This window comes from Herpailurus yagouaroundi, unplaced genomic scaffold, assembly GCF_014898765.1.
Source record: "Herpailurus yagouaroundi ecotype Mexico unplaced genomic scaffold, PumYag 77, whole genome shotgun sequence".
In the NCBI taxonomy this organism is placed as follows: domain Eukaryota; kingdom Metazoa; phylum Chordata; class Mammalia; order Carnivora; family Felidae; genus Herpailurus; species Herpailurus yagouaroundi.
In genome coordinates, this window is record NW_024412388.1 from 26,760,389 (window position 1) to 26,787,938 (window position 27,550).

The 27,550-nt window shown below is 51.3% G+C and overlaps 1 protein-coding gene across 1 annotated transcript; it reads right to left on the minus strand.

The window, feature by feature from the left end:
- Positions 1 to 22,181: 22,181 nt before the first annotated feature.
- Positions 22,182 to 26,151, minus strand: SMIM12 (small integral membrane protein 12). Its single transcript, XM_040468716.1, has 2 exons — positions 26,023 to 26,151; positions 22,182 to 23,114 (listed from the first exon to the last, which is right to left on the minus strand). The coding sequence occupies exon 2, from the start codon at positions 23,107 to 23,109 to the stop codon at positions 22,831 to 22,833; it is 279 nt and encodes a 92-aa protein (XP_040324650.1). The 5' UTR covers positions 23,110 to 23,114; positions 26,023 to 26,151; the 3' UTR covers positions 22,182 to 22,830.
- Positions 26,152 to 27,550: the final 1,399 nt, after the last annotated feature.

Genomic DNA, 27,550 nt, shown 5'->3' on the forward strand with positions numbered 1-27,550 from the left:
AGCAGAGGCAGCAGCCCCCAGACATGTGAATGAGCCCATCCAACGTCAGCAGAGCTGCCTAGCCAACCTCCGTTGACTCCAGACTTGTGAGCCACGCACCCTATTGTTGTATACCACTCAGGCTTTATTACACAGAAAACGCTGACTGATGCACTACACAACCAAGTGTTAGATTGTGGTCTAGCCTTTCCACCAATGGCCAGCCAGCTTCTTCTCATATACCTCCATCAATGGGAATCTGATCACCTTCAATGGCAACCTAGTCCCAAAAATCTATCCATATTTTGAGCTAAAGTCTCTCTCTGTGTACTTTTTTTTTATGTTTATTTATTTTTGAGACAGAGGGAGACAGAGCACGAGTGGGGGAGGGGCAGAGAGAGAGGGAGACACAGAATCTGAAACAGGCTCCAGGCTCTGAGGCTTCAGCACAGAGCCCAATGCGGGGCTCAAACCCACAAACCATGAGATCATGACCTGAACCAAAGTTGGGCGCTTAACCAACTGAGCCACACAGGCGCCCCTCTCTCTGTGTACTTTAGCCTTTGGGCCAAATTCCTAGATCCATACAAGAGTAGCCCAATCTCTCCTATACCCATTTGGTGCTTCAAAGTCCGCATGTCCAAAATCAAAAGCTTCTCTTTTCTCTGTTTTGCACAGGGCAAGACACTCTCGGGTCTATGAAGTCTTGCTCTTCCTCACCCCCTGCAGTGAAAGGGTGACAGAGCCATGAGGCACACATCTCTCTCCACTGTGGGGACAGGCAGTCTCACCCCACCATTCCTTCCTCCACACTGGCTACAGTGTTCTGTCCATCCTTCTTCGTCAAACAACATTACCTTGCATCTACTCTGTGCCAGGAGCTATGCTAAGGATGACGAGATAAAAGGCAGATCTTCTCTCAAGGAGTCTGTCTAGAGAAGGGGCTCATCTTTCTCGCATAGGGATCTAATGATGATACTATGATCTATTATTGGGTGCCTACTGAGGAGGGAGCATAAGGCAAGCTGACATCCTGCATTCCCCCTCACTCACACACACACACCTGCCCCTGTGGGATATGTGTGACATTCCTCTGGTACTTCTGGTTGCCCAAGAACAAAGGAAAGGGAAAAACCAATGGTTAACTGATAGAGATCACTGTCCTGCAGGACATGAGTCTCCATCAGTTTACAAATGTCTTAGGAAATTACAATAAAGAGACAATCTTATTAATAGCCTAACCTCCAGAAACCCATAGACTCGGTTTCCTGGAGCCCCAACATCACTCTCCCCTCCACAGCAATGTGGGAAACAAAGGCAAGAAGGAAATGGCAGGTAAAATTAAATTTCTTTATAGTCTACAGCCCATTGACAAATATGTGAGATGGGCAGAGTAAAACATTCCTCCAGGAACTCCCTACTGTCTTAATGCCTTACTAGAGGAAAAAACAACCTTAGCTTGACAATAGCTTGGCCTCCAGTATCTTAGGAGTCTTCTTTAGCATGTAAAAGTACTGTTAGGAACCTGCCTTTTGTCTTTACCTCATCTGACTCCATAGAATACAACCAGTCACTCTTCACAACAGGGGTGCACCTCATTCTGCCCTGGGGTCCTGTCCCTGTGCTTTAATAAAATCACCTTTCTTTCTTGGCCATCAGATCCAGACCCCCACCACCACTCCAAAACATATCACCTACTATATGCCATCATATAAGTCTCAAATCCTTGCAATGGTTCTACTGAGTTTTATTGTGTCCCTTTTTATAGGACAGGAAACTGGGGCTCAGAAATTCCAAGTGACTTGCCTGAGCCATAGCTCCGAAAGTGGCAACATCTAGCTGTTGGCCCCCAAATCCAGGCTCTTCCTGTGGCACCAAACTGATGCTGTCATTATGTCCCTCCCCTACTCAACACTTCAGTGACTCCCATGACTAACAGAACAAAAGCCATTCTCTTTAGCATGGACCCCTTGGTCTTGCCTGTTGCTACACATACCAGGCCTGCACGCTCCAGGCTTGCCTGCCTCCCTTGGCTTGTCTGTTTCCTCAGCCTGGAAATGCTCCCTCACATCCTGACCTATCCATTTCTCAAGACCCAGGTCAGGTGCACCAAGCTAGGAGGTCTCCTCAGCTAGCAAGACTCTCCTGTGTTCCCACAGACTCTGTCAGGCCCTCTGTGCTGGTGTGGGTCAGTCTCCCACAGAAGACTTAGGGGGTCCCAGGAGACAGAGATGGAGTCTGACCCTTCTCTAAACTCCCCAGGCTGCATCATCCCACAGAGGGTCTGTACTCAGGAGTTGCAGAACCAGACCAAGCTGGATTAGATTGCCGAAAAAGTGGGTTTCGTCGTGGGTGGGTCAGAAGTTGGTTGTACAGACACATTTGACCAATATTTATGGAGTATCTACTATGTGCTCAGTCAGGATTCCTAGTTGTCAGAAGTAATAACAACTCTGGCTAACACGTGTGGAGAAGATTATTGGAAGAATATAGAGTAGCAGTAGGAAGACTAAAAAATGAGGCCCAGAGAACCGTGGGGAACCCAGGCAGGTGTGACAGCAGGAGCTCCAGTTGAGGCAACACTGTGGGCAGAAAACTCATGCCAAATGCTGTGAGTGTCCCTCCCGCCTGCAGGCTCAGCCTCTCTGAATGAGACCACTGCTGGCCTTTATCTTTGGGTCTTGTCTCTGGATTCAGCCCTAAGCCTAGATCCCGTGTCCCCACCCAAGCTGCCAGAAAGGACGAGGAGGATGTATGTTGCAAAGGGAGGCTTCTGTAGTGAAAGATGGGGCTCTGCTACCCTCCGAGACTCATATGTGACCCCTTCACGACAAAGAGGGGGTTGGGGGTGCTGGATAGACAAAAATGTATGACAAGTGTCAACAGTACACCTTTGCCGCAAGGAACTTACATTTTGGAAGTAGAGGTGAGGAAGGACCTTAGAGACCATCTGTGCCAGCATTTTCCAATGTGTGCTCAGTGGGACACAGTGAGGACAGGAGCGTGAGAAAGGCCAAGTGACAGACCCTGGATAACTTGAGTTTTTCATTTCAGGACTTGTCGGAGCCTTTGATACACCACTGAATATTGTGCAAGTCCAGGAGCAGGAGCTTTTCCCTCATTTGTCCATGCCACCCTTTCCCTGAAGAGTATTCAGCAGACAGGGAAACCCCCATCTAACTCAATCCTCATTTTCAGACAGGGAAACTGAGGGACTTTCCTGGCCTCACTGGGTCCCTGGCCTCCTGATTATCAGTCCAGAACCCAGGGAAAGGACCCATTCCCGGGAAGAGGAGGCAAAGGTGGAGGCAGGGACCTGGGCCAAGGGAACTGCTCAGGCCCTCCCCTGCCTGGCACTGCCTTCCCTGCTCTGTCTGCTGACATGAGCTCACCCTCCAGGTGCAGCACCCTTCAGGACTTCAGGACCCACTTCCACCTTCAGGAAACTCCTTGGGGGAAGCGGGGGAGAAGAGTCCTGGGCAGCACCAGGCCACCCAGGCCCAGCTCCCAGTTGCCTCAGCACAAGAGGGAAGGGGACAAGACACCCCAGCAGTTCCTGGCTGAGAAGCAGGAGTGCTGGAGTCCAGCTGTGGGATCTCAGTCATGGGCCCTTGGGAAATGTTTGTTAATTCTCTGAGCCTCAGTTTCTTCAGCGGGGAAACAAACTAAAAAAAAAAAAAAAAAAAGATCAGCTGAGACATTACGAGTGATTCAGTAAAGTGTATAGCATCCTTCTTCAGATATGAAGACTTTAAAATTTTTTTAAAGATTTATTCAGTTTTTGAGAGACAGAGTGGGAATGGGGAAGGGGCGGGGGGGGGGGGGGACACAGAATCTGAACCAGGCTCCAAGCTCTGAACTGACAGCACAGAGCCCGATGCGGGGCTTGAACTCACAGACCAAGAGATCATGACCTGAGCCGAAGTTGGATGATTAACTGACTGAGCCACCCAGATGCCCCCAAGAAGAATTATTCTTACATTGGGGATCAGATAGGAAATAACTTTCCTCTTTTTCCTAATGAGAGACCCTGAAAAAGACTTCTCAGATAAGTCACAGTAACTCAAGGGGGACTTCCACAAAAGGAGGTGTCTCCTATCTGGTTATGTCTGGAAGGGCCTAGAAACAGAAATAGGACAGCATTAACACTGAGGAACTTCTTCCAGATATATTTTCTGAGTGCCACTAATGTGCCAGGACCTGTACTCACAGTTACTTATGCGTGCACACGTGCACACACACACGTACGCATATACCTCATGCTGCCTTGTATCTTCATCCCTGTGCCCTTCTCTGACATCCCAGGCTGCCTGGAATACACTTTCCTATCTTCACCTGGTGAATTTCTTTTCATCCCTCAAAACTCAGATGAGGTCTTCCTGGCCTCTCCTCTCTCCGGGCTAAGTGGAGGGCCTCCTCTGTGCTCTGTCTGTGCAGATCCTCATGACCGACCTTCCCACCCTAGAGTGAACTTGCCTGTTTGTACACCTGCCTCCCCCAGTGGATTGTGAGTGACTTAAGGGCTGTGAGCTTAGAAGCCTAACCCGGCACATACGGGTCGATGAATGAATGTATAAATCAGCCTTCAGCTCTTCCTGGGGTGGGAAACCCGGGGCTTTTTCCTCATGCCAACCCTTGAAGCCAGGGTCTGCGTGCCTTCACGTGTACCCCAAGGAAAATATGCACTGTGTCCAAGTGCTGGAGAGTTTGTAAGAAATAAAGAGGACAGGGGCGCCTGGGTGGCGCAGTCGGTTAAGCGTCCGACTTCAGCCAGGTCATGATCTCGCGGTCCGTGAGTTCGAGCCCCGCGTCGGGCTCTGGGCTGATGGCTCAGAGCCTGGAGCCTGTTTCCAATTCTGTGTCTCCCTCTCTCTCTGCCTCTCCGCCGTTCATGCTCTGTCTCTCTCTGTCCCAAAAATAAATAAACGTTGAAAAAAAATTAAAAAAAAAAAAAAGAAATTAAGAGGACATGCACACCCCACCACAAGATCTCCCCCCAAACTCATCAGACATGTTTGTTCACAGTCTCCCTCCCACCACACTAGTAGCTTAAGGTGGTAAGCAGAATGATGTCCATCACCAAGATGTCCACATCCTGATCTCCAGAACCTGTGAAAATGTTAGGTTACATGGTGGATTAAAGGTGGATTAAAGTGACAGATGGAAGTAAGGTCATCAGCTGACATCAAGATGGGGAGATTATTCTCTATTATCAAGGGGATCATAAAAAAGTAGAAGAGGAAGGCAGAAGTAGATGTCAGAGTGGTGTGATATGAGGACTCGAAATAGCTGTAAAGATGGAGAAAAGAGAAAAGGGGGCCATGTGGGAAAGAATTAGGTGGCTTCTGGAAGCTGGAACAGGCAAAGAAATAGATTCTCCTCTACAGACTCCAGAGAGAAACAACTTTGGATCAATGTGGTCTGTTCCAGACTTCTGACCTCCAGAGCTGTAAAAATAAATCTGTGTTGGGGCACCTGGGTGGCTAAGTCCCTTAAGCGTCTGACTTCGGTTCAGGTCATGATCTCGCAGTCCGTGGGTTGGAGCCCCCCATTGGGCTCTGTGCTGATAGCTCGGAGCCTGGAGGCTGCTTTGGAGTCTGTGTCTCTCCCTCTCTCTCTGCCCCTCCCCCTGCTCACGCTCTGTCTCTCCATCTCTCAAAAATGAATAAATGTTAAAAAAAAAATAAACAATAAATAATCTGTGTTGTTTTAGGCCACTAAATTCGTGGCAATGCATTTCAGCAGCAATAGGACGCTAATACATCCTTCTCTGGCCTTAGCCCCTTACTGTGCTGACTCTCCTGGTAATTCTTCTCTGGCTCCAAAGCTACACAGCTCACCCAGCTAAACAGAAGCTTTGCAGTTGCCCAAACCCACCCTCCTTAAAGGCAATTCAGCAGCCATCTGTTGTTAGGCAAGTTATGTATCCCTTGACAAGAGGGCTCACATTGGCACACCTCACAGCCTGTGCTCACGAGTTTCACAATCTGGCCAGGAGGCAAAGACACTTCTTATCCACACAGTGCAATTCTCTGAGAGCATCCTGCGCTGAGCTCTTGGAAGCAAAGGGGAGGGGAGCCCAGATTGGATAGGAGGGATCAGGGAAAGCTTTCTGGAAGAGGTGGCACAGAGCTGAGTTTTGAAGGGTATGAATAGTCAAGTGAAAGGAAGCAAAGGACAGTGGGTCAGAAAGACTCTGGGGCATGAAGAGAAATACAGAGACAAGATAGAGACATGAGAGACAGACAAACACTGCAAATTGTAGAGGCAGAGAAAAGGCCACAGAGAAAGAGGCAGAAAACAGCTGACTGTCATGACTGGCTACTCCCAGCCCAGCCTCCCTCCAGTTCTGGGACAGAAAATAGCCTGGCTGACCCATAGTGTGCAAAGCATTTCCTGTGCAGCCCTGGGGACCCCTGAGCTGTACTTTCTCAGGGGTGGGGCTGGCTGAGAGGGGGGCAGTGAGGGCAGAGGAGGAGGAGACAAGAAGTCCTGGGCCTGCATCAACTAACTCTCCAGGACAAGAGTGGCTGAAGATGGGGAGGAAGTGACATGCGTATGTCAGGATCCATGTATGTGTATGAGCCACGAGGGTGCCAGAGGTGTGTGTGATGCACTTCCATGTGTGCACGTGGCTAATCCTAGGGTCCTATGTCCCTTCCTGGAAAGTGAAGGCTGGACGGACAGACAGCAGGTCATGGTGGACACCTCTCTATGTTATGTCCCTGGGTGAAAGGCAGCTCTGAGAGCCTTCTTGAGTACACAAGCCATCCCCCCTGGTGAGCCAACAGCTTCTATGTATCAGAAGCAGCTTCCAGTTGACTCTTTATGCTGCCTGTTCCCCAAGGGCACCACCTCTCTGTGCTCCCTTCAGGGGCCAATGACCTGGTCTCAACTTTTGCTGGGGAATGAGTGATCCAGCCAGAACCTTCTCTGAGGAACTTTTCCAAGTAAAAGGGGGGGCGGCGGGGCCGGGAGGGGGAGGCAGGGGTAGAGTTAGGCCTAGCTTTCAGAACATCTCATTGTGAAAGATCTCTTTGTCTCAGGGAGATCCCAAAGCTGCCCCAGTGACTTTAGCCTAGACCCTTCCCCCACCCTCCTCATTGAGTTCCTGTCCCCACCTTCCCCAAGGTCATTTTTGAGACTATCTTTAACCAGCTCTTTCCATTCTTTTTTCAGTTTATTATTTTACCCTCTACCTCTGCTAGATTTTTTTAATATTTATTTTATTTTATTTTTTTGAGAGAGAGAGAGAGAGAGTGCAAACGGGAGGGACAGAGAAAGGGAGAGAGACAGAGACAGAGAGCATGAGTAGGGGAGGGGCAGAGAGAGGGAGAGAGAATCGCAAGCAGGCTCCATGAGGTCAGGGCAGAGCCTGACTTGGGCTGATCCCACGAACCACGAGATCATGACCTGAGCTAAAATCAAGAGTCTGATGGTTAACTGATAGAGCCACCCAAATGCCCCTAGCCCTGCCAGACTGTCATCATTCCAACACATGGAGATGTCTTTGAATGTGGAGCACACTTTTTTCTCTCTGATGGTCCTGCTTTTGGAAACATTCTAGCAGAGCCTGAGTAGCCATTGGCTGGGCTGGGCTGCCACAGAAGGACTGCTCCAGAGGGGATTCCTGCTGGCGGGGGTGGGGGGGGGGGGGGCGGTGGGGGCAGCTACACACACCGCAGGAAGTCATCCAGGGGAAACAAGGTAGTCCCTCACTCCCCTCCTAGGTCTGAGTTCTCAGCCAGGATTACCTCCCATGACCTTTTGGCTCCAACTCTGACACACCTAACAACCAGCCGGGACCTTTGACTCGACCACATTGGGACCCATGGAGCTCATCCAAAAAAAGCACAGAAGAGCTGCTAGGCTGGATATACACTAGCTTCATCTGGCCAGGCCAGGCCAGGCCTTCCTCACCCTCACTGCACCTACTCCCTCAGCAGATAAGAGGTACCATCGTCCCTGCCTTCCCAAAAGGAGACCACTGAACTCCTGGCTTAAGGAAAGGGAACTACCATTTATTGGACATCCGTCATGTATCTCCTTTAGTCAACACACCAACCCTTCTAAAAGGTCACTGCTGTTGTGGAGAAGAACGGATTTCCAGAGGAGGCTAAATCAGGATCTGGAGTCAGGTTGTATCTGACACATGAAAATGACAGTGCCCTCTCCTCCCAGCATCCCTCCACAAGAGGAGGGTCCAACATGGGGGGAGTACACAGAAAGGGGGCTCCTGGAGAGAGACCAGAGCAAGATGCACTTTCCCCCGGCTCAGCTAGGACTGCGCCAGAAGCTCAGGGAGAGAGGGGGAGCTGCTAGCAGGGGAGATGCCTTTCCCGGGGGATTACGTGGGAGAAGGCTCACAAGCCACACTGTTTGGGGGCCCAGTGACCCAGTACAACTTGGATTTGGTGAGAGGAGCCTTCTCTCCACTTCTTCATAGAATTCCACGTGGCTCCAGCTCAGCAAGGGCTGAGGGACATGTGATGTCACCTGGCACCCTGTCTGCAGGTTTGAGGGCACTGGGACAGCACTGGGCTTGGAAGAAGGGTCCCTGTAGCCCTTCTGGGGCCCGCAGGCCAGGGCCACTCATGAAACAGCAGGCTACGAACACACATGGCATATCCTGGGGACTCTGTGACCAAGTAGAAGTCTGGGGTCGTATAGATGCAGAGCTAGGAGGCAGAAAAGGTAAGGTCTTAACGTCAATGCAATTTCATTTGTAACCATAGGTTGCTGAAGCCAGGGAAAGCCACATTTCATGAACCTTTATGGATGTCAGTCGAGCTCAAAGAGGCCAAGTCCTTTGCAGAGGTGGGAGAGCCAGTGCCATGCTGAGTCTCTGGCTCCACAGCCATGATCCTTCCAGTACACTAGTCTACCTGGGCACCCCTGATGTTCACGTCAATGCCAACGTCCCAGAAATCCTCCTAGTCATCCCACCCCACCTCCCTTCCTCAGGCCAGTGCATTTGTGGTGAGTGATCACAGCAGCACAGAGGACTAAGGCCTTTGCAAACCCCTGCCCTGCCCAAGAGGTGCCATCACACCTGCCCCCACCCTCATCATGCACCTAAGAAACTGCTTGCCTTCTCTGGAAGCTTTGGCCCCATTCCCCAGGCCACTGCAGAAGCGGCCACATTCTCGCCTAATACTTGCCCTTCCCTGGCTACTACCTGTCAGTCAAGGGACAGGTACATGGACCAGTGGACCTCCTGTCTGGGATTTCTGGATTTGGAAAGCAAGGACTACAGTCAGTCCTGTGATAGAACCTGTCTTGTATCAGACTTGGGAGCTCTCAGCAGCCGTATTCCTCCACATGGAAGAAACAGGTGTGCACAGAGGTTAGTGCCACTGCAGAGAGACACCCGGAGGTGAGAGGAGCAGAGAAAGTACTGGTGGCCTTCATGGCTGTCACTGAAGCTGGTTCGCAAACTATGAAGCACTTTTTGCCTGAAAAGCTGTAAGCTGGATTTCGGCCACTTGCTTAAGGCGCTGTCCAGCCTCCACATGCCCTTTCCCTTCCCTCCCAGGAGAGGCAGCACAAAGCAGCAGCACCAGGGAGAAGGAAAGCGGGAGGAAAGCCAGAAGGTCCCATGGGCCTCTCTCAACAATGGCACGGGCAGCCCATTGTTCGTTCTGGGTTGAGACACCTCCCCGGACACCCCCACTGCTCAGCTGGCAGCCAAATGAGGCAGAGGCAAGAATGGGTAGTAGAGGCAGTTCTAGTATCTTCAGAAAGCTGATGCCCGGGGACCACCTCTTTCACTACAACTTCCCAAGGGCAGAGAGGGAAAGAGAAGAGTTCAGATGGGGGACAAGAGAACAAGGTGTTCTGTGCTAGGGCAGGAGTGACCCCAGGCCTGGGTGGAGAAAGGGGCTGGGAGACTTCTGGTCAGTAGAAACAAAGATGGATGTTTGATCTCTACTTAGACTTCCAGGGTGGCCTTGAGTCAGCCATTTCTCTTTTCTTTCCTTCAGGGACCCCACCTGTGAAATATGCAACGGGAGAATATATTCTGCGCAAAAGAAACCTGATCTCTCCCAACTTGGCCTCATGTGTGACCCCAGACCCACTCCTAACCTTAGCACCTGCCAAACTCCTCTGAACTCTAGCTGCTGGGATTGTCTGTATGCCTGCCCAAGGTAGGCAAGCCCACGAGGCCAACCCAGGGGCCTCAGTTGTCAGACACACTGGGACTCCTCTGTTGGTGCAGGCATCAGCGTCCCATCAGGGAAGGGACAGGAAGCTAGGACCCGAACAGGGAGGCTGAGCTACTCCAAGGCAAGATCCAGCCCAATGCTGATGTCTTTAGACCAGTTTGATACTCAAAGCAGACATATTCCAGAACTGGAATTTTAGGGGATGGGGATATTCAGAGCAGGAGCCCAGTCCACAGCTTAGGAACACAGAAACCAGCCCAGACCCTCTGAGGGGAAAGAGAGAAAGGTAAGGAGACAGGAACGAGCCCAGTCAGGGAATCAGGAAGCTAAGCAGGGCTTAAAAACTGGATAAGCTGGAAAAGCATAGCTGGGAGTCAGACAGCTGTGGTCCAGGGGTGCCCAGGACTCACACACACCAGGCTGTTGGCAACAAAAGCTAATTCCAGAGCCCAGTGGCCTGCCAAGGCTCAGGGATCAGACCGGGCTGAGTGGTGAGGTCGGCCCCTGCAGCTAAGCACAGAGTGAGAAGACGCTGAGAGTCACATGCAGGACTATGCTTGGGAGGAGGCTGTGTCATCGCAAGGCCATGTGGGAAGAGAGCCCAGAGCAGCGGCTTAGAGACAGAGTCTTATGGCCGTCGTGCCCCCCAAGTCCTAAGTAGCCACAACTCACACCTGTGTGGGCGGTGTGGCACACAGGGCAAACTGTGTCTGCGTGCAAGGGCTGGAGATGGCCCAACCCTGGGGCACAGGGCCGACTTGGGCAGCTCACTCAGAGGTCCCTGGCATCTGAGTGTTGGCGCAAGTGTGCTCTGGACTCACTCCACTGATGGAAGAAGAGCACCATACACAGAGTCCAAACCCCACAGACACTCCAAGGAGAAGAGGGCCATTATCGCACTCAAGCCCTCTCTCCTCACTCATTTATTTTCTTCTACTTATCAGATTCTGTGGTATAGCACATCCTCCAGCTAAGCGCTGTCCAACCGAACATTCCACAATGATGGAAGTGTTCTGGCTCCTCTGTCCAGTACAGTAGCTACCAGCCACGTGCAGCTGGCGAGGAGCTGAATTGTTAGTTTTAATCCATTACTTTTCACTTTTAATCGTTGCACATGGCAAGTGGCCACCATATCGAACAGTGCAGTTTTGGCTCTTCCGTGTGGTGGGGCGGTAAAACCTTCCGAGATCCAAACATTTAACCGTGTCCATGTACCAGGAGCTACCAGAAATGGCTCTCTGTCCAGGGTAGGGCTGAAGGGACAGGGAACAAGAGGGAAAGGGAAAGAAAAGAAAGGCCTATGCATTACCTTATTTCGTCCTCACAGAAACCCTGCAAAGTGAGATTATCCCCACCTCACAAATGAAGACACTGAGACACAAAAAGCTTTAATAACCTGCCTAAGGTCATACAGTTAGTTAGGGCCAGAGTCAAGGTTTGAACCCAAGTGTATGACCTCAAAGCCCCTGGTTTTCCACCTCATTACACAGCTGAGGAACAAAGTGCCCCTTCCTGGCACTGACGGGTCAGAGCTGAGCAGGGCAAAGCCCCGGGCTGCCAGACGTCTCTAACCTGCCTCTTCCTGAGCTAGGTCTGCCCTGTTACAACTTCTCCATTTGGCCTGAAGTGAATTTGTAGAACTCAGACACACCCAGATTCACACACAAGGCCAAAGGCACATGGCCAAAGAAAGATGATCTGCTTCTGTGCCGTCCATTAGTGCAGATAATTAACAGTTGATTTGATATTCTTGGCATACGGGAAGGCACAGCTCTGCTTTGTTTGGGCTGATATTAAAATACCTCTTCACTCCCCTGCACACGCTGATTCGCTCACTGCTGGAGGACCAGACAGCGGGGTCAGAAGTGAGCTGGAAGGGAAGGAGATGAGGGTGGAGAAGGAACTAACATTTCTCAGACCTCTAATTTCATGCCAGGTACTAAGAACTTCAACAGACCATCTCGAGTACTGATCATCTTATGAGGTGGTTGTGATTCTTCTGGTTTTGTGGGAGCAGGCCTGAAGCTCGGAGAGGTGAGGGGGCCTGGCCAAAGTCACACAGGTGACAGCGGCAGAGTATGACCTCAAAGTCGAGGTCTGCTCGACTCCAAGCCCGTTTTATATCACACTGGCTCTTGGCAGAGATCTAGAAAACCCACCACTGCTAATAAAGGGCCTGAACTCCTTTCCAGGTCTGTCTGGCACGACGCCCGAAAGCAGACTCCTGCTGCAGCCATCCCTTCTCCCAGAAGTTCAGGCTCCCATGAGCAGGAGCGGACCCCAGCCCCCAACCTCATTGTGCAGTCAGTGACAATGAGAGGCAGGCTGTCCCTTTCTCACCCACCGCTTTCCTCCCCACCCCATGGGGTGCTGCCAGTTCAGCACAATAGTGCATTCTGTGTCCAAGAGCCTCTGCTGGCGGCCCCAGGCTTTTGCAGCCCCTCCAGACAATGGCAGGACCCAAAAGGCCTGATAGCCGGTGACAAATGTATGTGAATGACCAGCTCACAGGAAGTGGCCTTCAATAGTCCGATAGCTTCCTGTATCCTGACATTGTGAAAGCCCACTTCCTGTGCTGTCTCTGAAAATACAGCTCGGCAAAGCTGGGGGCAGGGGCAGTGGTGGGGCTTCCCTGTCCACCCCCTGGCCCAGGCAGGATTCAACATTCCCTGCCAAGAAAGCCACCCATCTCACCTCATTTCTGATTCAAGGGTGAATTCCCTGCTGGCCTCTGCCCTGTTTCTCCACCTCCTTGCCAAACCCCACCCAAGCCCAATCAGAACAAAATGACCTATTTTTAAAGACTGTGTGGCCTTCCTCAGTAACAGTCCCCTAGCCCCCAGTTCCAGGATCTCAGGCCTTCTGCTGGGAAAGGCTTTCCCGTGTCTCCTTGCATACCTCTGGGACACACTGAGCACGGTTCTAGGCTTATGAAGGGCTCTTCAGTCACCCCTTCAACCATCTATCCTATCAGAATGGATGCTCAGGATTCCTTCAGCTTCCTCTGGGTCATGAAAAGCACAGCACAGCAAGAGAGCAGGGAGGCCTCCTTTCCCTCCAGGCTCCAGCTAGACCCAAGAAAAGTCTTTTCCCAGGCAGTGCCTCCCCCATGAACCCTGCCTCCCAAGAGAGGCTGATTAGAGAGAGCAAGACAGGGGGCAGCTAGGAACAAATGCAACTGAGCATTTTCTATGGAGTCAGGCACTAGACTGAGAGCTTTTCTCTCTGTTACCTGGTGACATTGAAGTAAAGCCTCATGTTCAAGACAAGGACACAAAGAAATGAGGTCATGGCAGAGGGTCACCCAGCTAACGGGAGGCGGAGTCATACCACCCCTAGCCTTGCTTTGTACTGGGAGACACGTTCAGGTCTGGGAATAAGGGAAGGGTACCATTTACCCCCTCCTCTCACGTGCTCCCTTAGGCCTTCTACCCCAGACCCCAGACATGGACAGTCCTCCCTCAAATTCCTGGCACTGGAGAAGCAACCCTCAGAGGGCAGGGGGCTGTACCCACCCAGCCGCCAGCAGCCTGCCTCTGAGCATTGTTCTCCACTTTCGATAAAGGAGGCACTGAATCAGCCTCAGGCCATTGTGGCTGCCTGGGGGAGGGGGGCTGGTGTGGGAAGCCAGACAGGTCAAGGGGTGACTACCCTATTCATTCCCAGCTAGCCACTGGAGACCTGAGAGCTTCAGCTCAGCCAGTGAGGAGCCCCAGGCCCACAGCGTCCAGGAATGGGGAGAACAAAGAGGTCTCTGGAGATGGAAAGGAAGGGAGGAAGCACTCACCAGTTTTCCCACCCTCCACCCTCCCGGTCCCAGGGGAAGAAAGGCCGTGGGCACAGTGAAATCAGCAGGGACCCTGCTTGCTCTTCCCTGGGGTAGAAAAGAACTCCGAAGCCAGCAGACCTGGGCTTAAGTGGCACCACCTTCTCCACCTGTGACTTAAGAGGGTGGCTTAGTGGCTGAGTCTCAGATTCCACCTCCTTAACATGGAGACAATCCCTGTCTTGCAGGCATCTTGGGAGGATTAAGTGAGATTTCGTGAAGCACCCACCCAACACTTAGCCTGCAGGAGCTCAGCAAGCAAGCTTATGTCCCTGTTCTTGGCTGGGATTTGTCTGCCTCAGGTGCCGAGACTAATGAGGGCCACCAGAGAACCGGGGCGGCTGTCCTCCAGCTCTCTTCCAAGAGGCCGGAACATCGCAATCCCAGGACTTGAGCTGGCTGGGCAGGAGGTGGCTGGCAGCCTGTCCTAAAGCATCCATCACCCCTGCCTGTACGTTGGCTCTGGACCCTGAGGGAACCAGGGGCCACACGAGCCCCGGGGCTGCAGACCCCAGAGGGACACAACGAGGGTTGGGGAAGGGCAGGGCACCATCAGAGGCCCCTGAAATGTTCTCTAATCTGCTGAACAGGGCTGCATGAAAGTGACACAGAGGTGGGCTCCGGGCCAAAGCAAGGTGCTGGCTGGTTATCTGTGGCCAATTCCGAATCCCAGCAAACATCTGAGTCACTTTCCCACCCTGCTCTGCTTTTATCAAAACACACATGAGCTCAAGGGAAAATGTCTATACTGGAATATCAGCATGAACCAACCCAAGCAGGCAGGTAAATCTTCTGGAAAAAATCATAATTCTCGGTGCCTTTCTACCGCTCCCTACCTGAAAGGATACTTACTGTGAGTTGCAGAGCTCAGCTAACACAAGGGCAGCTGAGTTCTCCCCTCAAAGTCAGCCCCCACTGGGAGAGCCTGGGGCCATGGCCAGGCCTGTAAAGGCTGCCTCGAGGCGGAAGGGTGTCTAGGCTCTGATAAGGCAGGGGAAGGACAGGACCCATGCCTGGGGCCCGCTGACTGTTCCTTCACCCCAGAGACCACAGGGATAATCAGCTCACAGTGTCTTCCGGCCTCAGGCATTTAGTTGCTACCCTACGGTCTCTTGGGGAGGCGAGGGGGAGCCAGCACCAGCTTCACCCCAGAACCAGGCCAGCGCCAGAGGCCAGCAGGCCCCTGCCTCAGGGGGCTGGGTACCCCACACCCAAGTCTCTCCCCTGAGGCAGAGGCAGCCTTTTTCCTACCGCTGCCTTACCCTCAAAATTGTGTCCCCTCAAAATTCATGTTGAAGTCCTGACCCCCAGTACCTCAGAATGTGACTGTGTTTGGACATAAGGCCTTTAATGAGGTGATTAAATTAGACGAGGCCATTAAGAGTGGGCCCTAATCCAATCTGTTGTCTTTACAAGAACAGATTTGGATACAAAAGACACCCGGACGTGGTGTCACCCACCCAAGTGCACAGGGGCACCACCATGGGTAGAGCAAGAAGGCAGCTATCTCCACGTCAAGGAGAGAGACCTCAGAGGGAAGCAACACTGCAGGCACCTGATCTCAGACTTTTAGCCTCCAGAACTGTGAGAAAAGTAATGCCTGCGTTTAAGCCACCTGGACTGTGGTATTTTGTTGCAGCCACCCTAGCAAATTAAGACCCTCCTCTTGATGAGGGGTCTGGGGGGACTTCCTCCTCACACACTGTCAGCTGGGTTGGTGCTCCGAGAGCCACGATAACCCAGGAAGGACCCCTTCAGCTTGGCCCTTCCCCTCAGATGCCCAGCTTCTACAGCCTCCTCCAGAAACCTCCACCTGCCTACAGGCCAATGAGTGGGCCAACCAAGGCAGGGCTGTGTGGGTGTCGGGGACCCAGCTGGAACCGGGGGATGCTGCGAGATGCCAAAGCAATGCAGAAGAGGCTGGGGGGTGGGGGAGACAGTGAAGCAGGGGTTGGGGCAGAAAAGCACCAAATGGCAAAGCCAAAGGGCCTCAGAGCTGAGGATCAGAACGCCCTCACCACTCCCCAGCCTCCTGCCACGGCATTACTATAGGCCCATTTCCCCTCTACACTCAGGAACCTCCTCTTAAAGCCCAGAGAACAGGGCCTTGTTGCAAGAGTACATGCGTGGAACATAAAAAAACTGCTATGAATCAAAATAACCACCTTTCCTGGGGGCTATCAGTGAGTCTCAGTTCCAAATGCCTTGCATGTTTTCTCTTAATCTTCACCATGACCCCCTGAGATAAGTCCTGTATTAGCCCACCTGACACGTGGAATTGAAACAGAGAAGCTGGGCAGCTTGGATGAGGCCTCAGAGTTCTAAGTGGCTATGCTGGGTTTTGAACCCAAGCAGCCTAACTCCAGAGCTGAGTTTCTTGGAGGGGAAGCGGGGACGGCCGGGATCGGAGCCCTTCGAGGCCCCAGCATATGTCAGGGAGGTGACAGCCAGCCAAGGACAGGGCTTTAGGGACAACAGTAGATAAACAAACCTTGTCATCAATTGACCAAATTACAAACACACGGGGCTCCATCTGTGGGAAAGTCTGTGACCTCCTACCCTCCTGCGCGTGGGGAAAACAGCCTGGAGAGCGTCAGAGAGGCAGAGCTACCCCTAAAGGTTTGTCTGTGGTCCGTGCACTGGGAAAACGAAAGTGGGAAGGGGCAGGAAAAGCAGGCTGCGGCCTCCATCCGAGGTATGTCACGTGAGCCGCCCACAGAGGGCCCCAGCTGTGCCCTATGGCCGGCCTGCACTCAAAGGGTGCTTCCCTCATCGGGTCTACCGGTCTGCAGGCCAGCTGACCTTGCTTTGGTGTGATGACAACATGTAAACTGGGAAGGGGAGGGGGCACCGGGTGGCTACAAACCCGGCTCTGCTGGTTATCTGGGGTGAGCCATTTCCCGCTCGGGGCCTCAGATCCCCTGTCAGCCTAACAGGAACCAGTGCTCTTCTCCCTTCTGGTTGAACTCACTGGGGATGAGGGACAAATGGAGAGGGCTTCTTGTGAATACAAGGTTTACCTCAGCTTTTAGGTGAAATGAGGAAACGGAAGCCTGCCTCACCTAGCAGCCCACCTGCCCTCCCCGGCCTAAGGGATGAATGGAGACAAAACGGAGACACTCCCAAAGCAGGGGCTCCCTCAGACCCCCCCGGCATTCCCAGGCCTCCCTAGGATTTCCGTGTCCCCCAGGGTTGGCCCAGGGTTCTGCTGAGGCTGAGGGAGAGCCCCACCTGGTAAGGGCATTAAGGGATTCCCTGGGCTCCATCCCAGGGCCTTGCCGGGTTCCTTGGAGCGTTCCCATCCACCCTGCCGAGCTGCTGCAGGGCTTTGATCACTACTACACGAAGGGCTTCCTGAATGCTTTCCTGAGGACATTGTTCCCCACTACAGAGTCATCAGGGTCAAATTCATCATGGGCTATGCTGGTCCAGGTCCCACCCAGTGGGGAAAGCCAGCCCTCTGCCCAAGCCCCACTTCCCCTGGGAAAATGAAGCCAGTGGCTTCTTTTGGTTTCACTCATGACCAGCCTCGGGGAAGACAAAGCAGTAGCAACACAGTGCCGCCATTAGGTCAAGGCAGCCAGGCGCCTCAAAGCACACGCCCGGTGGTCTTGCCCCCTCAGCTTCCATAGAAGCTGGTCTCCGCACCCAGCCCCAGTTGTCAGCTCCACCCCAGAATCACACTCGAGGGGCCTCTTAATTCACTCAACATTTATTGAAAATGACTCTGTGCCAGGCCCCCTGAGAGGGGCAGAGGTGGATAAGACGTGGCGCCTGCCCTCAAGGAACTCACAGTCTAACGGGGGAAGACACACACCTGTTACAGTGCCTTGTAACAAATGCCACAGGACAATGACCACAGGGCTGGACAAGCAGGGAGGGAAGGACAGCCTCCGCTTAGGAAAGTGCCTTTGAGCCTGTACTCTATCTTGCAGCGTCACAGGAGTTCACCAAGTAGCCAAGGAGGAGGGACACACGATGGACATAGAGGTATCAGGATTGGAACAAGCATCATGTGCTCAGGAAGCGGCAAAGGCTGGCCTCTGTCCCAGGGATGATGGGAGGAAGGCTGGAGCAAGCTGGTGAAAGAAGGAGTGAGGCATGCCAGGGGCTCTGGTGAGAGGAGCCATGGAGGTCTTTAAACAGTGACCTCATCAGAAATGTCTTTTAGAAAGAAAATGCTGGCAGAAATAGGAAGAATTTCCAGGAAGAGACTGACAGTTTAGGCAAGATGATGCGATACAGAGGAGGGTAACTGCAGGTTGGCTCAATGGAGCCCACAAGAGGGGGGGTGGGGTTGGGAGTCAGACAACAAGGGAGAAACAGGACAGAGGGGGAGGGCTCCACGCCAAACCTGGGGTGGATTCCCTCAATCTTCCCAACTCTGTGAGGGAGGCAGAAGCATCCCCACTTTACAGATGATGTTTGGAGAAGTGAAGTGACTTTCCTAGTCACACAACTAGATTACGGAGCTATCTGCAAACCCATCATTCGATACTGGAGGGAAATCCAGACTAATTACTCTTCTCCATTCTTAAAGCTGGTATCCCAAAGACTGCTCTTTAGCAAATACTCTGGGAGACTGTATACAGAAAAGGAATAGAAGAGCATCTATTTCCATTTCATTATTCAGACTGGCTGCCATCCAGTGCGCTAGAAGTAAGGCTTCACTGGACTATCACGTAGCACTCGCGGTTTTCAAAGCGTCCTCGTGATTGGTTTCTCCTTCTCTTTACACCATCAGCAGGGAACACACTCACGTCCCCAGTTTGCAGGTGGAGAAGCCAAGTCCAGGGGAAGTGAAAGATCATGTCCCATGTCACCCAGTTTCCTTGTCCCCAAGTCCAAGGCTCTTTCCTCTACCTGTGCTCCTGATACAGGACTCCTGGGGATTCTGCAACCCCTTGCTCCCCACTTCCCATCTCTGACCGTGCAGACGGCACCAACAGAACTGCTACTTAGTGGCACAGGTCTGGCCAGCTTGGTTCTTATCCAAGGCAGTCCCTTCTGTAAAGTATTCCTAAGAAGTCCTCAGCCACCAGGCCTGTCAGGGTCCTGTTATCACTCTCCCAGCCAAGGCTGGTCCTGCCTCCAGATCCCCACTTCACCAGGATCACAAGGATACATGCAACTATTGCAGGAAATGGAGGCTTTTCCTGCAGTAAAATGAAAGCAGCTAACATTATTGAGCACCTACCTACTGGTTGTCATAGACCCTGCTAAAAACGTTACATGTTACCTTAGCCTGATGCCACCCAGCAAAAATAGGTACTCTTATCCTCATTTTACAGATGAGGACAGTGAGGTTCAGAAAGGCTAAGTGACTTGCCCAAGGTCATTCAGCTAGTTGCGGAGGCAGTATTCATAACTCAACCGTTGGACTCGAGAACGCACTTTATTTTTACTCTGCCACGCTGCCCTGGCTCACCACTCTACGAGTGCAGAGACGTCCACACCAAAGTGGAAAAGGAAAAGGGAGGCAAGACAGCTTTTCCATGTTTGCTGCCCGGCTCCCAGGCAGCTTCAGGGAGGCTAATCCCATGGTGTTTCACTCGGCCAACAGTCCCACCAGCCTGGGACCCTGGGAAGCCGGCGAGAGTCAAAGGGCTCCCTGGCAGGCTTATCCTGGCAGCTGCCCAGCTGACTTGTGCTAACACAGCAACAGGCACAGGAAAGGCTCTAGAGGGAGTGGAAAAGCACCAGACACTGGGCCTCTGAGGGGACAGAAGTGATTCCTGCCCAGCTCAGACAGGATAACCCTGCTCTAAAGCCACCACCATCACTGGACCGAGAAAACACCCGAGAAGGGGCCAAGCACCTTTAGCAAGCACCAAGCACCTCTCCTTACTAACAATGTGTTTCAGTGAGTCGTGACAATTGGGCCAGTCCAGAAGAGGGACATGTGCCTCCAAGGTGAATCAGCAAGCATGGAAGAAACCAGTGCCCTGGTTCGTTCCAGCCACCTTGGCCTGCCTTTGCCCACAACCACAGGAACCCTGCTACTCGATGTCACCTGAGCAGAGGCAAGAAGGCACGCACTGTGTCAGAGTTCCACCGCGGCAGCAGATCCCGGCCAGCCGTGGGAAAGAAAGAGCCAGCTGGGGATATTAATAGACCTGCTGGCGGCAGAGATTCAGTGAGCGCAAACCCTAGGAAATGAAACTGCCCAAGAGGGGACATAAAATGAGACTCCTGGAAGGGAGCAATGTAGGTTTCCAAAGACAGGGCTTCGGCAGCCAGGCCCTGGGCGGAGCTACATCAGCAGTGACAGGGTTATTCTGAAATATCTGCAAATCCAAAAATGTCTTAGTTTGTGGGAAAACTTTTTTGGTGCGGTTTCTGTAGGTTTTCTATCCTCTAAAGTTCTGCTTAGACTGATATTAGATATTAAGTATCTAATATCTATTAGACTGGTTTCAAGAGAAACTAATCCTGGGCCCTAATATTTGCCACAAGTTGTTATACTGCTTTAAAAAAAAAAAAATGTATACCTCGCAGATTTCACTGAAAGGAAAGGGACAGTTTGAGAAGTCACAAATTGGCAGCTACTGGATGAAATTAAATCCACGGGTATGTTAGCAGGCTTTGAATTCTTTTTAAAAAATCAAATGTCAACATTTAAAAATCAAGTTTCCAAAAAAAAAAAAATGCGTAATATTCTAAATTTCTAGCATCTTTTAGAAAAAAGAAAAAAAAAAACGAAAAATTTGGCATCACAAATTGGAAGATGCTGCATGGCCACTGCCCCCTTTAGGCAGGCCGGTCCCTGTAATTCCTGGCCTGGCCTGTTCACTTAAGCCCCGCTCACTTAAGCCCCCCCCTCCTCCCCCGACTGACCCCTGGGGGCATGCGCCTTTGCCGCTCCTTGTTAAGCCCAGGGAAGGGCTGCCAGGCTTGGTCATGCTCAGGACCACCACAGGGCGGCAGCACTGGTCTGTCACCTGCCAGCGGGCTAACCAAGCTGAGCTCGGCACACCCTTGCAAAACCAGACATCTCATGCTTACCTCAGTGGTAGACACTCACACACTCATTAGATTTATTCCCTAAAAGCAACAGTGGCTCATTTCAGCATTCCCACTCGCTTCAGGGACTGAGGAGGGCCACTAACGACTTGCTCTCTCCTCTGGCCACCCCCTTCCACATCTTCCCAGCTCCGCCCACCCACCTGTTCAGGAATTCCACCTCTGCCCACCTGTTATACCAGCAGGCCTCAGATCCCAAGAGAAGAGAAGCAGGACAAACCCACCCCCACCCCCACCCCCACCACCATCACCTTGAAAGACAGTTCATTCTTCATCATATGCTCCTTTCTTGCTTTTGCTCACTTAGGTTAAATGTCAGTTGACTTCATGGACAATAGGTTCTTACACCTCTTCCCACCCTCTGCTCTCACTGCCCTTCCAACAGCACTAGTGACATCTTAAGCGGCAGCGTTTAGTATAAATTCCTGCAGCCATTTAAGAAAGACCTTTGGTATTATGCATCAAGGTCCTCAAAACTGCACATCCATTTCACCCAAAATGCCATTTGTGGTTCCTGCCATGGACTCCAAAATGCAGGAAAAGCTTTATGAAAGATATTCATTGCAATATTTACACTAGTGAACCACCAGAAACAATCCAAATGTCCAGCAACTGGGAAATTACTGAAAACTACGTTTTTCCCACTTGATGGGCAGTTGTGAAGCTATTAAAGTAGGATTGTGAAGACCATGTGATAAGATAGAAAAAATGATTACGATATGAGAAACTATGTAAAGAAAGAATATAAAATTAAGTGGACAATAATGTAAAAATCTTAAAAACCTATGCCAAGAATTAGTGAAAGGGAACAAAATGCTACCTTTGCAGTTGTACTAGAGCCCTAGTTGGGGTTGGGCATGGGGCTGACCCTTTTTAAATCTCTACCAAATGTTCTTTAATGTATATATATTATTTTTATAGGGAAAAATGTAGTTCTGTGTACAACTGGGAAATTTGATAGCAATTCTTAAGCTCCCTGGTCTACACTGAATTCACACTTTGAAATATCCTATAAGCCTCTTCCCATCATGATAAAAAGGCTGCTGGGAACCTGCACGTCCAGGACTCACTGCCTGGGCCCCGGAGCCCTTAGTTAAAGGCCAGTATTATCCACCCCTGAAGTGCCTGCACTTGCATAACTCCTAAGGAGACCCCAACACTATCTGGAAGATAGGATTCAATCAATATGGTTCTCAGATGCCACTTTAATCAAGTTTTGTACCATACAGTGATGGGGGGGGGGGGTGAAAAATCATGACTGTTTTCAAGCAAATTCACCTGTCCCAAGGCAAACTGCCTGGACTTCCAAGAACAGAAAAAGGCTTTCCTCCCCGAGGAGTCTCTTTCCTGACCTGATAGGATAGGATTTCAGGAAGAATGAGCACAGGAAGAGGGCAAACTAGTGAAAGAAGCCAGGTAGCTTTTTGAATTCTTCCCAGTGCACACAGGAACTAGGCCTGCAGGCATGCCTCCTAAGGCAGCCCCAACTCCAGCCCCTCCCCGCCGAGGCCGAAGAGCCTCCCCGCAGACGCAGACGGCCATCGTTTATAACACTTCTCCCAGCAGCACGCCCAGAAGCGCAGAAGCCTGCGCACCACACAACGGATGCAACCTTCAGGCCAGAACCCCCAAGGGCCTTTCCTCTTCACTGGCCCCTCGGCTGCTCACGTGTCTGCCTGGCAACAGAACAGCAGCCAGTATGTGCAAGGCTGGGTGGTGCGGGAAGGGCCAGGAGAAGCAACAAAGCAAATGACATGTGGGTTCTGGGGCCGGGTAGACACGGTGGCAGGGCCACTCATGGCCCACAGAAGGACCCATGGGGCTCTGTGTCCTCCATTAGTTCTTCTCCGGGCGGTTTCTGTTCAGGACAGCTTTAGGGGCAAATTCCAGCTTGTCCTTAAGGCTCACCACCTGGGTGTGGTCCTTGCCTAGCAGTTCATCCAGCTTGCGGTCCTCCCGGCGCTCAGAGATGCTCTTCTCCTCCTCCGCGGGCTGGGGATCCTTTCCCCGGATGAACCATTCCAGGTGGTAACCCACGGCCCCGACCACAAAGGCCACAGGAAATGTGACATAGGGAGCATAGGTACGCACCACGGTCCAGAGCACAGGCCACATGACATCTGCAGAAGAGCACAAGGCCGCATTAGGGAGAAACCAGCACCCCCTCTTCCCCGAATATGGACAACCCAACCCACTGGGGCTCTCCACTTCCCAGGCAGCCTGGCACAATTTACTGAGCATCCACCCCAGGCAGAGTAATCCAAGAGGGTACCTTGCTTTAGGCAACAGTTCGGGCCCTGAAACAACCTAGGCAGTTTTCAAAGACATGATTGTTAGGGAAAGGGGGAAGAATCTCTTTTATGTACTATGCTCTTTGACAATTACACAACCATGCATGGCAGTGTTCCCCACAAGGGAACCTCTGAGCTTACCTACCAAAGATTCAAGTCTGTTATTGACCCCAGGCCCTGCCTCCGCAGTTTGCCAACATTACAGGAATGGACAAGAGCCTTTCTCCGCTCTATGCAGTTTCTCCATGAACACAGCCAGCCATAATTTTCCTACCATGTGTAGTCCCACTGTGAGTCTCCTGGCTCCAAGATAATGAGAAGTAGTTTCTTTGCCTCACAAAAATAATAAGGAGCATATTTAAGTGGCCAAAACCCTAATCCATTACTCAACCATTCTGGATGTTATATAAATGATGATTTTTTCCTATTCTGACCTTGATTTCCCTAACAATGAGATATATTTATACTTTACAAAACTGCTGCCCAAACCTCTTTCAAAATACGTTCTCTTCGGGGCACCTGGGTGGCTCAGTTGGCTAAGCATCCAACTCTTGATCTCGGCTCAGGTCATGATCTCACAGTCAGGAGATCAAGCCCCACGTTGGGCTCCTTGCTGAGCGTGGAGCCTGCTTGGGATTCTCTCCCTCTCTCTGCCCCTCCACCCCCTCTCAAAAATAGATAGATAGATAAATAACAATATACATTCTCTTCAACCAAGCCCATACCCTCATTTTGCATAATAAACTCCTAAAAATATCACCAACACTGAAAAACTAGGGCTTGAGTTTTTCTGTAAAAAAAACAAAGAAAACCACTGTACAAGCCCATGGCAGAAAAAAAAAAGGTGGAATGGCTCTGGAGCGTCCTGAAAGTAAGTAAATTAAGCTCTTACGTGCCAGTCCTTGGGCTAAGCAGTTTATATACAGTATTCCCTTTAATCGTCATGTCTACTCTAAGAGGTAGATGGCATTATCAGAGGGTTAACTAACTTGCCCAAAGTCTCAACTAAAAGATCATTCCATTTGCACTCTGTAGGTGTTTCTCCAACTTGGCTATCTCTGGTCTAAAGTGTACAACTGAAACCTCACCAAGGATAAAATGATTCTCTCTTTTTGGTTCCAATTCTCTTTGGAGAAATCCAGTGTTCTGTGCACCAAGACTATAATGGATCATCATCAAGGAAAAAGACTGCAGCAGCCTCAAGGTTCCCCTCTGGGTCCTTTGTCTTAGCACCAGGCCCTATGCTGGACAAGTCACACACTAGTCATCACCTGATCTTTACAACACCTCTATGAGGCAGGAATTATCAGCCCAGATTTGTGTCTAAGGCCACAGTGGCTCAGGGACATTATGTTAACTTGTCCAGGATCACTAGAAGTGACACAGCCACAGCTTTTGAATCCAGGCCTCTCCAAACTTCAATGCTTGTGCTCTTTCTAGTGGTAAGAACACATTGCAGACAGGTGTATTGTTTCCTCCAAGTCCTGGACTTGGGGAGAGCTTCCTGCAATTTCTTCCCATCTACTTGGCATGTCACTATCTGGAAGAGCTTCCCTCTTGGGCAAACTCTAAGATTACTCAAATTTGTGAAATCATAAGACTTAGAAGTTGTTAAAACTCCGATGAAGAACCTCAAACCTAATACTTCATTTTCTTTCCTTTTATGCAAATTCCCTATAAGTAAACACTTACTCTAAACAGCAATCCTCCATTCAGATCCCTCATTTGCCGTCAAGCATAGCAAGCATGAGTCCACAATTCATATCACTCCCCACATGCAGCAAAGGTCTCTCTGTCGTCCTGCCCACTCTAACCATTCCCCAACTAGTCAATTCATTCATTTATTCAACACTTAGAACCACTTTTCTGTGACAGATGTTGGGCTGGCAGCCTCCCCTACTTATCTGCATTTCTCAAAACACTTAAGCTCCAAGAGAGCAAGGACCATGTCTGTGTGCACCACCCCCACCCCCCACCCCCCCGCCTGGTATAAAGCTCCCCCAAACAGTTTGTTGAATGAATGAATGACAGCTCAGACAACCCGCCAATGTAAAATCACAGCAGTCACCCACCCCCTCGCCCTCAAAAGGCGGCAGAAATACAGCAGGCTACTTTTCTGATTCCAAGAAGCTAAATACTCTCCAAGTCATCCCTGGGGTATCAAAATGAAAGCAGTAAATACTGGAACGTATTCTTTCCGGCCCAACACAGAGGGAGCCTGAGTGCCCGGTAAAGGTCAAGTGGGTTCCCGGGAAGCCTGTCCTTGTACCGGCGCCCCGGAGACCCAATGAGACCCGAAGCCGCAGTTCCGAGATTTGAGAACTGTTAACAAGGGCAGATGAGATCTGACAGGGTGGAAGGACCGACTCTGACCGTCACTCGAGACCAGCCCAGAGATGGGAGCGCAACTGAGGTCCACGTCCAAGTATCTGCCCTTCTCCCTCCTCTGGGCTCCCAGGCCCTGCCCGTTATCCAACCACGCTCGTGGCCTTGTCGGCGTCCGTTCTCACCCACGTGCCTGAGGCCGAGAAGCCCTGGTCGTAAAGGGTCTGCTGGGAGCCCAGACTCAGCTTCCGAGCCCTGGGAAGAGAGGAGCTGTCAGGCCGGGGCGGGAGCAGACACTCGCGATCACCCTTCCCTAATTCAGAGGTCACTGCCTGGAGCCGTCCCCCCGGCAACGGGCGGCCCCGGCGGCCGCTCTGGGGGAGGGAACTGCCCGCCGGGACCGCGTGCTCACCTGCGCCGCAGCCCGCACTGCACCGTCCGGACCCCGTCCTCCGCCCGCTCACTCGCCTGGAGCACCGAGGTCTCCACTCCCAGCGGCCCGCAGGCCCTCGCCCCGGGATCCCGCCCACCGGCGCCTGCTCTCTCGGAGCGCGGCGATTGGCTGAGCTCCAGCCAGAGAACCAGAGGAAGCTAGGCGTCCTCAGCAGGCCCCGCTGCACAGAGAAGGGTACTGCGCCCCCTGGTGGTATGGAGGTTTCCCAGTGACGTTAGCACGTGCTTGTCGCGGGGAGAAAGTGGAAGGTCATCCATTCTTTATTCAACTGATGTTTATTAGGCGTCTTCTAAGACCTAGGTCTGGGCACACAAAAATTAAAGACAGATTCCTTGACGTCAGGATCTTCTTAGCAGAATATAGTCTAGAACTCTAAGAACGCTTCAGAGCTGGGCTAGCTTTCTAGCCATGTGACCTTGGGAACATTATTAATCAGCCTGCGCCTCCTTTCCAGCTTATGCATAAAGGTAATAACACCTATTTCACAGAAGGTTGGCAGGGTTTGATGAGATAATGCATGTAAAGTGCTGTGCCAGGCACAGAGCAACAGGGAAATAAATAGTACTATCGTTGGTATACAAAAAATTGAAATGCAGTAAAACCTAAGTCTTACCTGACCCCTCAGATACAAGTATTCACCCCCCCCCCCGTATCCACTATGCCCTGTACACGCACGTATTTGATCACATACAGTTGACCTTCGAACCACAGGGGTTTGAAACTGTGTGGGTCCACTTATACATGGATTTTTTGCAATAAATACAGTACAGGACCATAAATATATTTTTCTTCCTTATGGTTTTCTTAATAACATTTTCTTTTCTCCAGCTTATTTTATTGTAGGAAGACAGTACATTATATATATATAATATACAAGATATGTGTTAATCAACGGTTATCTGTAAAGCTTGTGGTGAAAAGTAGGCTATTGGCAGTTCAGTTTTGGGCGAATCAAAAGTTACACACGGATTTTCAACTGTTCAGGAGGTGGGTACCCCTAATGCCCTCATTGTTCAGGGGTCAACTGTGTAGAGAAAAACACCAAAGCTCAAGTTCCGTAACCCCCCACTAGCCCCTCTGACATCTGTTCCACGAGTCTCAGCCAAGCATGTTTATCTGTAGGACGCAGGCTAAACTCATATTCCTCCATGCAGACCAAACAGTTCACACCTCTGTGCCTTCTTTTACTATGCTTTTTCATCTACCTGGAGTGCCCCTCCCACCTTTCTTTACCAAAGTAGCTCTGGCTCATTTTTCCAGCTTCAGGGACACCTCCAAACAGGAAGCCGCCTAGATTGCTTAGGGCATCACTTAGCTGCCCTTCCTCTATGATCTCAAAGAAGTCAGTGCTGGAGTGCCTGAGTGGTTCAGTCAGTTGAGTGTCCGACTCTTGATTTCAGCTCAGGTTGTAATCTCACGGTTCATGAGATAGAGCCCTGTGTCAGGCTCTGCACTAACAGCCTGGGGCCTGCTTGGGATTCTCTCT

Coding starts and splice junctions, on each gene's coding strand:
- SMIM12 (XM_040468716.1), bottom strand. CDS start 23,109: ATGTGGCCTGTGCTCTGGACCGTGGTGCGTACCTATGCTCCCTATGTC.